General features: G+C 41.4%; 1 protein-coding gene across 5 annotated transcripts in view; it reads left to right on the plus strand.

The window, feature by feature from the left end:
- LOC118368587 (echinoderm microtubule-associated protein-like 1) overlaps nt 1-15,793 on the plus strand; it is a 70,389-nt gene that overhangs the window by 52,995 nt on the left and 1,601 nt on the right. For all 5 annotated transcript variants that reach the window (XM_035752809.2, XM_035752810.2, XM_035752811.2 and 2 more), the window contains 4 exons: nt 211-342; nt 1,592-1,659; nt 1,860-1,948; nt 2,982-3,079. In XM_035752809.2, the coding sequence (XP_035608702.1) occupies nt 211-342; nt 1,592-1,659; nt 1,860-1,948; nt 2,982-3,079 (387 nt within the window). The remainder of the gene's footprint in view (nt 1-210; nt 343-1,591; nt 1,660-1,859; nt 1,949-2,981; nt 3,080-15,793) is intronic.

The following is a 15,793-nucleotide window of genomic DNA, read 5'->3' on the forward strand; positions in this document are numbered from 1 at the left end:
TTCAGTTCATTCAGACATTCTTTAAGCCCATTAGCTGGTTATTTAGTAATGTCCAGCATCTCCTGGCTAGCGTGTTTGGTGCATGTATCAATGCTAATGGAAACAGATGGACCCAGTTAGAGGAAAGTACAGAATGGGACTACATTAAGCAAGTACTCTTTCGAGCAACTGATTGCCAACGATGCTAACTATGCTCCCTAACTCTTCCAGGGTCACACCGATGAGCTGTGGGGGTTGGCCGTGCACCCTTGGAAACCCCACTTCCTCACCTGTGGCCACGACAAGCATGTCAGCCTGTGGGACGCCTCCTCGCACCAGCCTGTCTGGACCAAGACTATGGAGGTAGACAGGCAGGCAGTGCTCCCTGGGGACAACTCTTACTATACTCAGTTAACATGAAATGTATGAGTAAAAGGGCCACAAGCTCAGCTTGTTCCCTGATATGTTTGTGCTGTACAGCCAACAACTGTCACTGTATATGCAATCGTAAATCAAGTCCTTTCAACCATCGAGCATCTGAGCTGCAGGAGGGACTGGTGCACTTCACAAAATAGATGGCATCATGAGTACGGAAAATGATGTGGATATATTGAAGCAACATCTCAAGACATCGGTCAGGAAGTTAAAGCTTGGTCACAAATGGGTCTTCCAAATGGACAATGACCCCAAGCATACTTCCAAAGTTGTGGCAAAATGGCTTATGGACAACAAAGTCAAGGTATTGGAGTGGCCATCACAAAGCCCTGACCTCAAAAAGAACATTTGTCAGTAGAACTGAAAATGTGTGTGAGAGCAAGGAGGCCTACAAACCTGACTCAGTTACACCAGCTCTGTCAACGTTAATGGGACAAAATTCACCCAACGTATTGTGGGAAGCTTGTGGAAGGCTACCAGAAACGTTTTACCCAAGTTAAACAATTTACAGGAAATGCTACCAAATACTAATTGAGTGTATGTAAACTTCTGACCCACTGGGAATGTGATGAAAGAAATAGAAGCTAAAATAAATAATTCTCTCTGCTATTATTCTGACATTTCACATTCTTAAAATAAAGTGATGATCCTTATTGACAAAAGACAGGGAATTTTTACAATGAGTAAAATGTCGGGAATTGTGAAAAACGGAGTGTAAATGTTTTCGGCTAATGTGTAAACTTCCGACTTCAACTGTATATATAATTGCAAAAAAAATATTTGGGGGACTGGAAGTGATGCAGACCGTTACTTTGATGGAAGCCAGTCTATCTGCAATATTAAAGCTGATCTACCCCCTAAATAAAAAAGAATAACAATAAATAAACTGTCATGCCAAGTATGTTGGCTATACAGCACAAACATATCTGGGACCAGGCTACCACAAGCTTTTGCTGACCACATGATCTGATTTAGAAAAACTATGTTTTTGCCCTGGTTATAATAGTGGAGAAATGAGTAGGGTACTATCTAAATCCTTTGTGTTTATTAATCTCTCAAAAAGCTTCAGTCTCTCTCTCTTCTAATAGATCTTCACTGAGACTGGTTATTTAGGTGCGGTAAAATGTATAAGGATGCAGTACTGAAATTAGACATCCTTTGTTTCTTTAATTTACAGGACGCAGCTCAGTCTGCTGGATTCCATCCCTCTGGAGCAGTGGTTGCTATAGGAACGCAGACCGGCAGGTGAGAAAGTACTGCTCGAGGAGAATATTGTTAGGACAATTAAATCACAAAAGCCATAGAGATCTGCCAGTAATAATAATAACACATGTAGTTTGTATAGTGCTTTTTATTACAATATAAATCTCAAAAGGGTGTTGTGAAACTACAGGAGAGATGTGATGTGGATAATCATGAGAGGATGGATAACTTTCCTCATACAGGTGGCTGGTGCTGGATACTGACTCTAAGGATCTAGTCACAGTGCACACAGATGGGAATGAACAGCTGTCTGTTATACGCTTTGCACCGGGTAAGTGTTCTTAAGGCTCTTATATTGCTATATATAATATATAATATATATATAAGCATTCGTGAGGCTTTATTATGACTTATAAAAATGATTATAATAGGTTACGTCTCTCTCTGTAGCAAATCTTCTAATTAAAACCGCTGTCATTTAGTCAGGATCATTATCAGATGATAGATTAAACGAACGTGTTGTGACATTTTTGACGCTGTTAATCTCATCTCCATTTCTTCACCGCGGGGGTTTTACTAACCTATCATATGGAATTGTTTTAAGATGCTCATACCAACAATAATTTAGCTATTTGATTTTGAATTTTAGGACCCCTTTAGGTATCAAAATATATATGAAAAAACTATTTGCTAAAACATTTCATTTGACTTTAGCCCATAGAAACATATTGAATAACAGATTCATGCAGTAAAAAACTAATCTAAATTAATTTTGTTTTGAAGTGTCTCTCCTATATCTGAAATATATTTTATTTTTAGTTTTTTTTTTTACACATATTTAACACATTTAACATGTATTTTAGGCACTAAACTACTTCCATATGAACTGAGTATGTAAAACACATAAAACACTATTTCCATGACCAGGTGAATCCAGTAAAAAATGAAATGAGTCTACAAAACATTAGGCACACCTTTTCTAATATTGAGTTGAACCTCCTTTTGCCCTAAGAACAGCTTCAATTCGTCAGGGCGTGGAAGCATTCCACAGGGATGCTGGCCCATGTTGTGCCAGCAACTTTCACCCTCGGAGTGGCACACAATCGCAATCCATATCTCAACTGTCTCAAGGTTTAAACATCCTTATTTAACCTGTCTCCTCCCCTTCATCTACACTGATTGAAGTGGATTCAACAAGTGACTTCAATAAAGGATAGCTTTCACCTGGATTCACCTGGTGTCATGGAAAGAGCAGGTGTTCTTAATGTTTTGTACACTCAATGTAGATTGACTGTGATACGGACGTTTTATTTATGTCGGGGACATTATCTGTTCGAACCTACATCTCCTGTCCCTATTCCTAGATGGAAATTTCCTGGCGATTGGCTCTCACGACAACTACATCTATATCTACGCAGTGGGGGAGAGCGGCAGGAAGTACGGTCGAGTGGGAAAGTGCTCGGTGAGCACCTTTTATTTTTAGTACACCCCTCTTCTCCTCAGCATCACATCAGGAGGGCATGCTAAATGATGCGCATTCACATCATAGTGTATTATGGTTTAAATAGGTATTCAAAGTCAGGGTCGAGGGGGAATTGCAGTGAGATTGCCAATATAAAAAATAAAATAAAAAGTTCATCCCCAAAAATGTTTTGGGGGAACAAAACATTTATTAGTCTATAATAATAATCATTATTGTATGGGACAATATACAACGTTTTTGAGAAAGATCATTTTAGTAAATTGAGTAAATGTATTTATTGGTTCTCTTAATTTTTATGAGAGATGAAAATGTAATGGATTGAAGATTATTTGTTGATATTATGATTAAGTTTATTTGAACAAGGACAATGTACAACAGAACATACTTCTTAGTACACTTGAGAAAAGATGCATTATACCCAGTGGCGATTTAGCATGTAAATCTTGGTGGGGCAAACTCCACAAAAAATTGTAGATGCATGCCAGGAAAGCCACTACACAACACAACACAACAATAAATAATACATGATTTGGACTAACGGTGCAACAAACATGTGTTACTTGTCACATGCGCCGAATAAAACCTTACCGTGAAATACTTACTTACAAGCCCTTAACCAACAATGCAGTTCAAGAAAAAAAGTGAAGAAAATATCAACTAAATAAACTCAAGTAAAAAATGTAATAAAAAGTAACACAATAAAATAACAATAACGAGGCTATATATACAGGGGGTACCGGTACCGAGTCAATGTGCGGGGGTACAGGTTAGTCAAGGTAATTTTTACATGTAGGTATCGGTAAAGTGACTATGCATATATAATAAAAGTGGGGGTCAATGTAAATAATCCGGGTGGCCATTTGATGAATTGTTCAGCAGTCTTATGCATTGGGGGTAGAAGCTGTTAAGGAGCCTTTTTCGACCTAGACTTGGCACTCTGGTACCACTTGCTGTGCCATACTTGGGTGACTGGAGTCCTTGACCATTTTTTGGGCCTTCCTCTGACACTGCCTAGATGGATGGATGGCAGGAAGCTTGGCCCCAGTGATGTACTGGGCTGTATGCACTACCCTCTGTAAAGGGGGTAGTGCCATACCAGGCGGTGATGCAACCGAACAGGATGCTCTCGATGGTGCAGCTGTAGACATTTTTGAGGATCTGGGGACCCATGCCAAAATCTTAAGGGGGTCTCCTGAGGCGGAAAAGGGGTTGTCGTGCCCTCTTCACAACTTTCTTGGTGTGTTTGGATCATGATAGTTGGTTGGTGATGTGGACACCAATGAAATTGAAACTCTCGACCCGCTCCACTACAGCCCTGTCAATGTGAATAGGGGTTAGTTCGGCCCTCCTTTTCCGATCAACTCCTTTGTCTTGCTCACATTGAGGCAGAGGTTGTTGTCCTGGCAACACACTGCCAGGTCTCTAATCTCCTATCTATAGGCTGTCTCATCATTGTCGGTGATCAGGCATACCACTGTTGTGTCGTCAGCAAACTTAATGATAGTGTTGGAGTCTTGCTTGGACACGCAGTTGTGGGTAAACAGGGAGTACAGAAGGAGACTAAGCATGCACCCCTGAAGGGCCCCCGTGTTGATGATCAGCGTGGCAGATGTGTTGTGGCCTACCTTTGCCACCTCGGGGCATCACGTCAGAAAGTCCAGGATCCAGTTGTTGAGGGAGGTGTTTAGTCCCAGGGTCCTTAGCTTAGTGATGAGCTTTGTGTGTACTATGGTTGAACACTGAGCTGTAGTCAATGAACAGCATTCTCACACAGATGTTCCTTTTGTCCAGGTGGAAAAGGGCAGTATGGACGGTGATTGAGATTGCGTTATCTGTGGATCTGTTGGGGCTGTATGCGAATTGGAGTGTTTACTAGAGTTTCCCGCGATGATGGTGTTGATGTGAGCCATGAACAGCCTTCATAAAACTGTCCCAACAGCGGAGTCCCAATAGCAGTCCCTACACCTTACCACTGTTACACCTGGCTATCAGCAGAGCCTTGTCCAGCAGTGAAACAGTTCATTCAGCCTCATTTACTGACTTTAAAAAAAATGTAGCTGATATGGCTGACTTGCTTACACAAATGTGGTTTCTACTGACAATTGAGATGTACAGACTATGGCATCAGGGAACGATGAGTGGATAAAAGGCAATCGTAATTTCAATTAAGTCATTAATGAGAGAGCGAGGACGGATGTCGTCAATGAAATGTACAGTGACAGATTGACATCAAACTTTGTTATCAAAGACTGGCATTCTCTGGATTTATGGTGCTTTCAAGACAACTGGGAACTCAAATCATAACCTCAGTGATGTTCAGGTCGAACTCACTGAACTCACTGAAGTCTGAGATGTAGTAGTTCCGAGTTTCCAGTTATTTTGAAAGTGGCAGAAGTCATGCTGGATTGACAGCATGGCTAATTTTCAATGTTTATCCTTTTAAGCTTGGAAAAAAGACCCTTAAACCCAGACTTGGACCACACATCCACTCCACTGAGTAGCAGGCTAGTGATTGCATTGCAATGCTTGCAGTTAGCCACTGATTTCTTCCAAACCACTCATTGTTAAATTTGCGATTTCTAACTTGTGTAATGTTTATATCCAATGGCCGATGAGCATTGATACCTTTTATCTATAATTTCTCTACATATTACAAGGATTGAAAAGAATTTGCCAGTAGTTTGTTAACTTGATTCATGATGATGACTGCTACCTTGCTAGCTCAGTCCAATCAAAGCTACTGTAAATATAACGTCATTTGATGTCACTTTATCTGTAGCCAATGACATTGAGCCTTCTTCTAATGTAACTCTATGGCAGCACCCAAGGGGCTTGAATTTTTGAGCTCTCCCTGTTGATTTTGTGGTGATGTATTGTCCCCATGAGTGACAGAACACTGAGCCAATCACTGCGCAACTAGAGAACATTACCAACCTCTATGCTAATTTTTTCCGCTGGCTGCCCCAACATCACAGAAAGCACTGAGCTGGGCTAAAACATTTTTTTTTACATTGTTTGTAAACTGATATGTGACACGTATTAATGCTAAAATAACATGCAAAACAGGCACCACATTATTATAATTTTTTAAAAACTAAACAGGTGGGCTAAAAACAGGTGGGGCTCTTCGATGACTGAAATGGCCATGGCATATGGTTTACGTTGTTTTCATGTTCATCAAACCATTCAGTGATCACTTGTGACCTGTGGATGGGGGCATTGTCATCAAATGGGGCATAGCCATGGTAGCCAAAATAATAAACAAAATAATGCATTTTTATACATGACCCTAAGCATGATGGGATGTTAATTGCTTAATTAACTCAGGAACCACACCGGTGTGGAAGCACCTGCTTTCATTAAACTTTGTATCCCTGAGTCTCCCGCCTGTCCAGAGCTGCTAGAGTCTCCCGCCTGTCCAGAGCTGCTAGAGTCTCCCGCCTGTCCAGAGCTGCTAGAGTCTCCCGCCTGTCCAGAGCTGCTAGAGTCTCCCGCCTGTCCAGAGCTGCTAGAGTCTCCCGCCTGTCCAGAGCTGCTAGAGTCTCCCGCCTGTCCAGAGCTGCTAGAGTCTCCCGCCTGTCCAGAGCTGCTAGAGTCTCCCGCCTGTCCAGAGCTGCTAGAGTCTCCCGCCTGCCCAGAGCTGCTAGAGTCTGCCGCCTGTCTGCCAGGAGCCGCCAGAGCCGCCAGTCTGCCAGGAGCCGCCAGTCTGCCAGGAGCCGCCAGGATCCGCCAGAGCCTCCAGCCAGCCAGGATCCGCCAGTCAGCCAGGATCCGCCAGAGCCGCCAGTCAGCCAGGATCCGCCAGGATCCGCCAGATCCGCCATTCAGCCAGGATCCGCCAGAGCCGCCAGTCAGCCAGGATCCGCCAGGATCCGCCAGATCCGCCATTCATTCAATGTTAGTCAGCCAGAAGCTGCCAAAGCTGTCAACCAGCATGAGCTGCCCCTCGGTCCTGAGCTGCCCCTCGGTCCTGAGCTGCCCCTCGGTCCTGAGCTACCCCTCGGTCCGGAGGAGTTTGTTTAGTCCAGTGGGGCCCTTTAGTAGGGTTGCCAATCCTAGGTCGGCGGCGAGGGACGCCGTTCTTAGGAGGAGACTAAAGTGGACAAAGACTATTGTGGAGTCCACGTCCTGCGCCAGAGCCGCCACCGCGGACAGATGCCCACCCAGACCCTCCCCTATAGGTTCAAGTTTTGCGGCCGGAGTCTGACCATAGTTCATTTGTGTTTTCTTTGTTTTAGTGTTGGTCAGGACGTGAGCTGAGTGGGCATTCTATGTTGTATGTATAGTTTGTCTATTTCTATGTTTGGTCTGATATGGTTCTCAATCAGAGGCAGCTCTTAGTCATTGTCTCTGACTGGGAACCATATTTAGGTAGCCTGTTTTGTGGGTGGTTGTCTTCTGTCTTTGTGTCTATGCACCAGATAGGACTGTTTCGTTTTTTTCACATTTGTTGTTTTGTATTTTGTAGTGTTCACGTTTATTGTTCTTATTAAACATGTTGAACACTAACAATGCATTTTGGTCCTCTCCTTCAACGGAAGAAAACCGTTACATTGACACACATGAGGCAGGTCATTTATATATAAACTAAAGAGTAAAGCCCAGGTCCCAGACAATGAGACTTTCTGTTTGATTCTAACACACTATTCTGTCAGATAAATATGAATCCATCCATTTTAAAGCATTTGGGGAGAAATTACATTCAGCTAGTTTAGAGAGTAGAATTCTGTGATGTACAGTATCAAATGCTTTTTGCAAATCTAAAAACACAGATCTTACCACTCCCTCTATGTCAAGTTTAAATGTAACCTTCTACATAAAATGACCGTTTTCTGACTAATGAGAAATCACTAGTATTCAAGTGATCAGTCAATTACTCAGTAACTACCCTCTTTCCAGCCTTTGAAATGATTGGCAAAATACGTATAGGTCTATAATTATTGACCATAAAACAATCAGCTGACTTGAAAATTAGGTTAACCGCTGACTTCCATTCCCCTGGGAATTTATGGGAAATTAATGGAATCTGTTATTGGCAGGGGCGCAACATTCTGAATGTCACGTCCTGACCATAGAAAGCTTTAATTTTCTATGGTAGAGTAGGTCAGGGAGTGACTGGGGAGATTTTCTAGTTTCTATTTTCTATGTGGGGTTCTCGGTTTATTTTTCTATGTTGGTGATTTGTATGATTCCCAATTAGAGGCAGCTGGTTATCGTTGTCTCTAATTGGGGATCATACTTAAGTAGCATTTTTTCCACCTTTGGGTTATGGGATATTGTGTATGTTTAGTTGCCTGCTAGCACTGCATTGTCGTCACGGTTAGTTTATTCTGTATTGTTTGTTTTTTCTAAGTTTCACTTTCGTTAATAAATAATGTGGAACTCTATGTACGTTGCACGTTGGTCCGACCATTATTACGAACATTGTGACACTGAAATTGCATTCTGAAATCCCCCCTCCCACAGTTTTATAATTGGAATGTGATATAAATGAGGCAACTGTCACGCTGTTTATTCTCTGTGTTGGTTGGTGTATGATAGTGACTTGGCTGGATCATCTAGGTGAATTTATGGTGGCCTGATATGGTTCCCAATCAGAGGCAGCTGTTTATCATTGTCTCTGATTGGGTATCATATTTATTTAGCCATTTCCCCATAGTTATTCGTGGGATCTTGTCTACATTTAGTTGCCTGAGTGCACACCAGTAGCGTCACGGTTCATTTGTGCTTTATTGTTTTGTTTTTTGGGTGAGTTTAATTTTATTAAAATATGTGGAAATCTACTCATTACAACAAACGTGACTGCAACGGTGTGCTTTAGGACCATGCGGTGCCTCAGAGAGGTAGGCTGTTTGGAGTGTTTATCCAACTGGGGGAAAAAAAGAAACAAAAAATATATCGAAACAATATGCCCCCCCACTTCTAAAACCAAAGATGTGCCCCTTGTTATTTATGATGTCAAAGTATCTTTATGTGTTTTCAAGTTCAGGTGCCCTACAAAAAAAATCCATTAGGTTTGAATTTAGGGTCCCACACGACCTTAGCATGGTTCACTGTTTGAAAGGTCTTAAAGGGCGACTGTACCTCCTGATTTGGCATTGTTTTGAAGATTGCTCATTAAGAAAAGCTAGTGGCCATGACTAAAGCCAAAAAAGTCGTCTTGGGGTGTGGTTTGATGTGGGTGTGAAATGTTTGCATATCGTACCCTGGCAGGCACTGTTGTTTGTCCCTCCAGAGCCACTGTAGCAACAACATAGCCACTTCCTCAAAATAGTCATTTCTTTAACCTCTTGAACCTATGGGGGTGCTATTTCATTATTGGATAAAAAAAAACATGCCCGTTTTAAGCGCAATATTTTGTCACAAAAAGATGCTCGACTATGCATATAATTGACAGCTTTGGAAAGAAAACACTCTGACGTTCCCAAAACTGCAAAGATATTATCTGTGAGTGCCACAGAACTGATGCTACATGCGAAACCAAGATGAAACTTCAAACAGGAAATTAGCAGAATTTTTGAGGCTCTGTTTTCCATTGTCTCCTTATATGGCTGTGAATGTGCCCTGAATGAGCCTACGCTTTCTGCCGTTTGCCCAAGGTGTCTGCAGCATTGTGATGTATTTGTATGCATATCATTGGAAGATTGGCCATAAGAGACTACATTTACCAGGTGTCCGCCCGGTGTCCTTTGTCTAAATTGGTGCGTAATCTTCAGCTGCAGGCATTTTCCCATGGGATTCAGAGGAGAAAGCACACTTCCACGAACGATATATCATCGAAGAGATATGTGAAAAACACCTTGAGGATTGATTCTAAACAATGTTTGCCATGTTTCAGTCGATATTATGGAGTTAATTTGGAAAAAAAGCATTTTGATGACTGAATTTTCGGGGTTTTTTGGTAGCCAAACGTGATGTACCAAACGGAGCGATTTCTCCTATACAAAGAATCTTTTTGGACAAACTGAACATTTGCTATCTAACTGAGAGTCTCCTCATTGAAAACATCCAAAGTTCTTCAAAGGTAAATAATTTTATTTGAATGATTTTCTTGTTTTTGTGAAAATGTTGCCTGCTGAATGCTAACGCTAAATGCTACGCTAGCTATCAATACTGTTACACAAATGCTTGCTATGGTTGAGAAGCATATTTTGAAAATCTGAGATGACAGTGTTGTTAACAAAAGGCTAAGCTTGAGAGCTAGCAGATTTATTTCATTTCATTTGCGATTTTCATGAATAGTTATGGTAATGGGCTTGAGGCTGTAGTCACGATCCCGGATCCGGGATGGCTCGACGCAAGAAGTTAAAATAGTCAGAATTCATGTAAGACAAATCAAGAAATCTGTAATTAATTTAAAACATTTTTTCAGATGAGGTTTTAGTAGTGCAATTTTACATCTAGCTAAGGTGTTTGGTGCAGTATTTCTCAAGTAACAAAATGTGCATGAAAAATGAGCACTGCATACAGTCTATTGAGTCGGCAAAGGCTGGCTGCTTGCTCTGGACTGATTTCTGAGAACAATAACATGCCTACAGCTTCATCGTCTGCAAGCTGTCAAACTATTGTGAATAAAGCACAAACTACACACTGTTTATCAGTGCTTGAAATCACTAAGTTCCAACTCTGTGTTTTTCAATGAAGCTAGCAAGTAGTAGCTGGCAGGCACATTGAGCAGCCAGGCCACAATCAGCTTATCAAGTCACTGAGTGGCAACATGTGTGCTTCGGTGCCGTTTAGACTACATCGGAGAGTGGATAAGCCGCCTCTGCCCTCTATTCTATTGGTGAAAGTGCAATCACTGGAGAATAAACTGGAAGAGCTCCGTTTGAGACTATCCTATCAATGTGATCTGAAGAACTATAATATCCTACGTGAAACACTAATCCAGACTAAACAAACAGGCTAAACGAGTGAAACACCAAACAAATAGGCAAAACATCAATACAGGACCAAGATAGAATCTTATTACACCAGCTCTGATGCTCTTCGGATGTGGCAGAACTTGCGAACTATCACGGATTGCAAAGGGACACCCAGCCACTAGCTGTCCAGTGACGCGAGCCATGTAGACAAGGAAAACAACACTAAACCATGAATGAGAGCACCAGTTGTTCCGGACAACTGTGTGATCACGCTCTCTGTAGCTGATGTGAGTAAGACCTTTAAACAGGTTAACATTCACAAGGCCACAGGGCCAGACGGATTGCCAGGACACGTACTCAGAGCCTGAATGCACGCCCCCATTCATATTGATGGGGGTTTTGGTGGAGTGGGTCGAGAGCTTCAAGTTTCTTGGTGTCTACATCACTAAGGCTCCAAACCCAATCGTAAAAAGGGCACAACAATGCCTCTTTCCCCTCAGGAGGCGGAAAAGATTTGGCATGGCCCCTCAGATCTTCAAAAAGTTCTACAGCTGCACCATTTAGAGCATCTTAATTGGCTGCATCACCACTTTGTATAGCAAATGCTTGGCATCTGACTGCAGGAGCCACAGAGGATAGTGCCACTATATCACTGGGGCTGAGCTCCCTGCCATCTAGGACCTCTTTACCAGGTGCTGTCAGAGAAAGACCCCAAAAATTGTCAAAGACTTTAGCAAGCTCTCTCTGGGAGTCTGGGACCAAAAGGCTTCTGAACAGCTTCTACCCCCAAGTCATAAGACAATTAATCAAATGGCTATCCAGACTATTTGCATTGCAAAGTTTTTTTGCACTGACCTTCTTGCACAAGCCCTATGCACACTCACTGGACTCTACCCACACACTCACACATACTACACTTTAACACACACATACACACACTACATACGCTCACACACACAAAACACACACATGCATATTGTCGCACTGTCTGGAGGATCTGGCTGCTGTGATTGGATAGAGCAGGAATCCCCTATTGGTGGCCCATGGGCCGAATTTGCCCCGCTGGTGGTTTTACTTGGCCCACCAAGTTCTCTGAGCAAAAACATTTTTTTAAGACTGTAAAAACACCAGGAAATCAGCTCCTAGTGATTTTTATATAAGAAATCTGCTCCCAATTATTCCCACACATAATAGAGAGACACTACATGTGATCATACACAAATGTGAGCAAGGTTTGAAATTATTATGTATAGTTAACCTCATAGTCCGCCCCATCCCGCATGCGGTCGCGTTACTACAGCCTCAAGCTCATTACCATAACGCAACATTAGCGATTTCTAAAAATCGCAAATGAAATTAAATGAAATAAATATGCCTGCTCTCAAGCTTATCCTTTTCTTAACAATCCTGTCGTCTCAGATTTTCAAAATATGCTTTAGAACCAGAGAAAATCAATAATTTGTGTAAGAGTGGTGATAGCTAGCTTAGCATTTAGCGTTAGCATTTAGCACGCAACATATTCACAAAAACCAGCAAAGGGATCAAATAAAATAATTTACCTTTGAAGAACTTCAGATGTTTCAATGAGGAGACTCTCAGTTACATAGCAGATGTCCAGTTTTTCCTGAAAGATTCTTGTGTAGGACACATCGTTCCGTTTTGTCACTATGCATTTGGCTACCGAAACTAACCGAAAATTCAGTCACCTACACGTCAAACTTTTTTCCGAATTAACTCCATAATATCGACTGAAACATGGAAAATGTTGTTTGAATCAATCCTCAAGGTGTTTTGTCATATATGTCTTCATTGAAATGGCAGTCCTAGAAGCCTTCTTTGTTCTCTGATTCGGATGGAAAAATACTGGTAGCTGACTTTTGCGCACCAATTTCCACGCAGACACCGTGCGGGACACTTGGCAATTGTAGTCTCTTATGGTCAATCTTCCAATGATATGCCTACAAATACGTCACAATGCTGCAGACACCTTGGGGAAACGCTAGAAAGTGTCCTTTCATTCCTATCGCATTCACAGCCATATAAGGCGATCATGGAAAACGTACCTTCAAAAATCCTGTTCATTTCCTGGTCGCTCAAACATCTTGGTTTTGCCTGAAGCTTTTGTTATAAGGCACTCACAGTGAAAATCTTTGCAGTTCTGGAAACGTAAGAGTGTCTTCTTTCCAAAACTATCAATTCCAAGCATAGTCGAGCATCTTTTCGTGACAAAATATTGCGCTTAAAATGGGCACGTCTTTTTATCCAAAAATGAAATAATGCCCCTAGTGGACTAACAGGTTAAACATTATATCCGTTTGGGCTTCTTGTGGACAATTTGCAGTCTACAAATGATTTGTAATTATGCTACCCCCCGGCCATCCCCTACAGAAATAAAATCTGTCAGCGACTGCTTTTAGATGATGATACCTGCGATAGAGCGTGCTCAGATGATAGAGCACAATCAGCATAGCTCTTTCTCACATGTTAGTGGGCACTGGGCAAGTGGGCATAATTGTAATCCATACCCAACCCTGCAGTCACTCATGACGAACTCACCAACAACACTCATTTTTGGACACGTCTGGCTTTATGGCCAAAAGTATCCTATTCACACGTTTGACTTATGTCAATACCACATAGGCCGTCTAAAACCAGAGAAGTTTGTTCTACGTTAAGGGGTAGTTGACCTTTAAAGGCCCAATGCAGTCGTTTTTATCTCAATATCAAATAATTTCTGGGTAACTTAAGTTTTCAATAAAAATAGTCAACAAAAGAATTGCTTCTGAGCAAAGAGCAATTTCTCAAACAATAATGTTTATAGTACTGTCAGGGAGTGGGGAGGGGAAAAACTGCAAAGTAGCTGTTATTGGCAGAGAGGTTTGGAACTGTCTTTCTTATTTGTCTATTAACACATTTAATAGACCATCCAACCAAAACAGGTTGACATTTCAGCTGGCCTTTTCAAACAGCTCTTACACTCAAAGTGCATTATCATAATTTTCAAAATTTCACATTATTATTCCTACCTCATAGTGTGGAAATGTATACGGTACCAGTCAAAAGTTTGGACACACCTACTCATTCCATGTTTTTCCTTTATTTTAACTATTTTCTACATTGTAGAATAATAGTGAAGACATCAAAACTACGAAATAACACACATGGAACCATGTAGTAACCAAACAAGCGATAAATAAATCAAAATATATTTTATATTTGAGATTCCTCTAAGTAGCCACCCTTTGCCTTGATGACAGCTTTGCATACTCTTGGCATTCTCTCAACCAGCTTCATGAGATAGTCACCTGGAATGCATTTCAATTAACAGGTGTGCCTTGTTAAAAGTTCATACAGTATGTGCAATTTCTTTCCTTCTTAATGCGTTTGAGCCAATCAGTTGTGTTGTGACAAGGTTGGGGTGATGACAGTCCATCATTACTTTAAGACATGAAGGTCAGTCAATGCGGAAAATGTCAAGAATGTCAAGAAGAATGTTTCTTCAAGTGCGGTCGCAAAAACCATCAAGCGCTATGATGAAACTACTAAAGGACACCAATAAGAAGAAGAGACTTGCTTGGGGCAAGAAACAAGAGCAATGGACATTTGACCTGTGAGGCCGTTGGTGAAATTGAATAAAGGCAAAGTCAGGCGCAAGACACAGTTCTGAGTAATAATCGACGATTTACTCAATAAATGGTAATATTCCAACAAGGAACATATACAATAAACTAAAGCACAAACAACGAGGACCCACATTACAATCAATAACGCACAAAACAGAGAAGGAACTCAGAGGGTTAAATAATGAACATAATTCATGGAATGGAAACCGGGTGTGTAAATAATCAATACAAAACAAAACGAAAATGAAACATGGATTGGTGGTGTCTAGAAAGCCGGTGACGTCGACCGCCGAACACCGCCCGAAGAAGGAGAGGGACCAACTTCGGCCGAAGTCGTGACAAGACCGGTGGAAATCTGTCCTTTGGTCTGATGAGTCCAAATTGGAACATTTTGGATCCAATCACTGTGTCTTTGTGAGACATAGAGTAGGTGAACGAATGATCTCTGCATATGTGTTTCCCAACAATGAAGTATGGAGGAGGAGGTGTGATGGTGTGGGGGTGCTTTGCTGGTGACAATGTCTGTGATTTATTTAGAATTCAAGGCACACTTAACCAGCATGGCTACCACAGCATTCTCGAGCTTAGTGGGATGAGCATTTGTTTTTCAACAGGACAATGACCCAACACACCTCCAGGCTGTGTAAGGGCTATTTGACCAAGAAGGAGAGTGATGGAGTGCTGCATCAGATGACCTGGCCTACACAATCACCCGACCTCAACCCATTTGAGATGGTTTGGGATTACTTGGACCACAGAGTGAAGGAAAAGCAGCCAACAAGTGCTCAGCATATGTGGGAACTCCTTCAAGACTGTTGTAAAAGCATTCCAGGTGAAGCTGGTTGAGAGATTGCCAAGAGTGTGCAAAGCTGTCATCAATGCAAATTGTGGATAAAAAAAAATGTTTACACTTTTTTGTTTACTACATGATTCCATATGTGTTATTTCATAGTTCTGATGTCTTCACTGTTATTTTACAATGTAGAAAACAGTAAAAATTTAAGAAAAACACTTGAATAAGTAGGTGTGTCCAAACTTTTGACTGGTACTGTATAAAACACAAGAAAATAACTGTTTTGACTGCACTGGTTCTTTAACGGTTCACTGTTTCAAAACTGCAGGGTTTCTTCACATATTTGTTATACTTTTTATGTTCCAAAAATTACATGTATTCAAGTTTTGAACAAATAATGTTCAGCAAATGT

Source organism: Oncorhynchus keta, chromosome 35 (assembly GCF_023373465.1).
Source record: "Oncorhynchus keta strain PuntledgeMale-10-30-2019 chromosome 35, Oket_V2, whole genome shotgun sequence".
Lineage (NCBI taxonomy): Eukaryota > Metazoa > Chordata > Actinopteri > Salmoniformes > Salmonidae > Oncorhynchus > Oncorhynchus keta.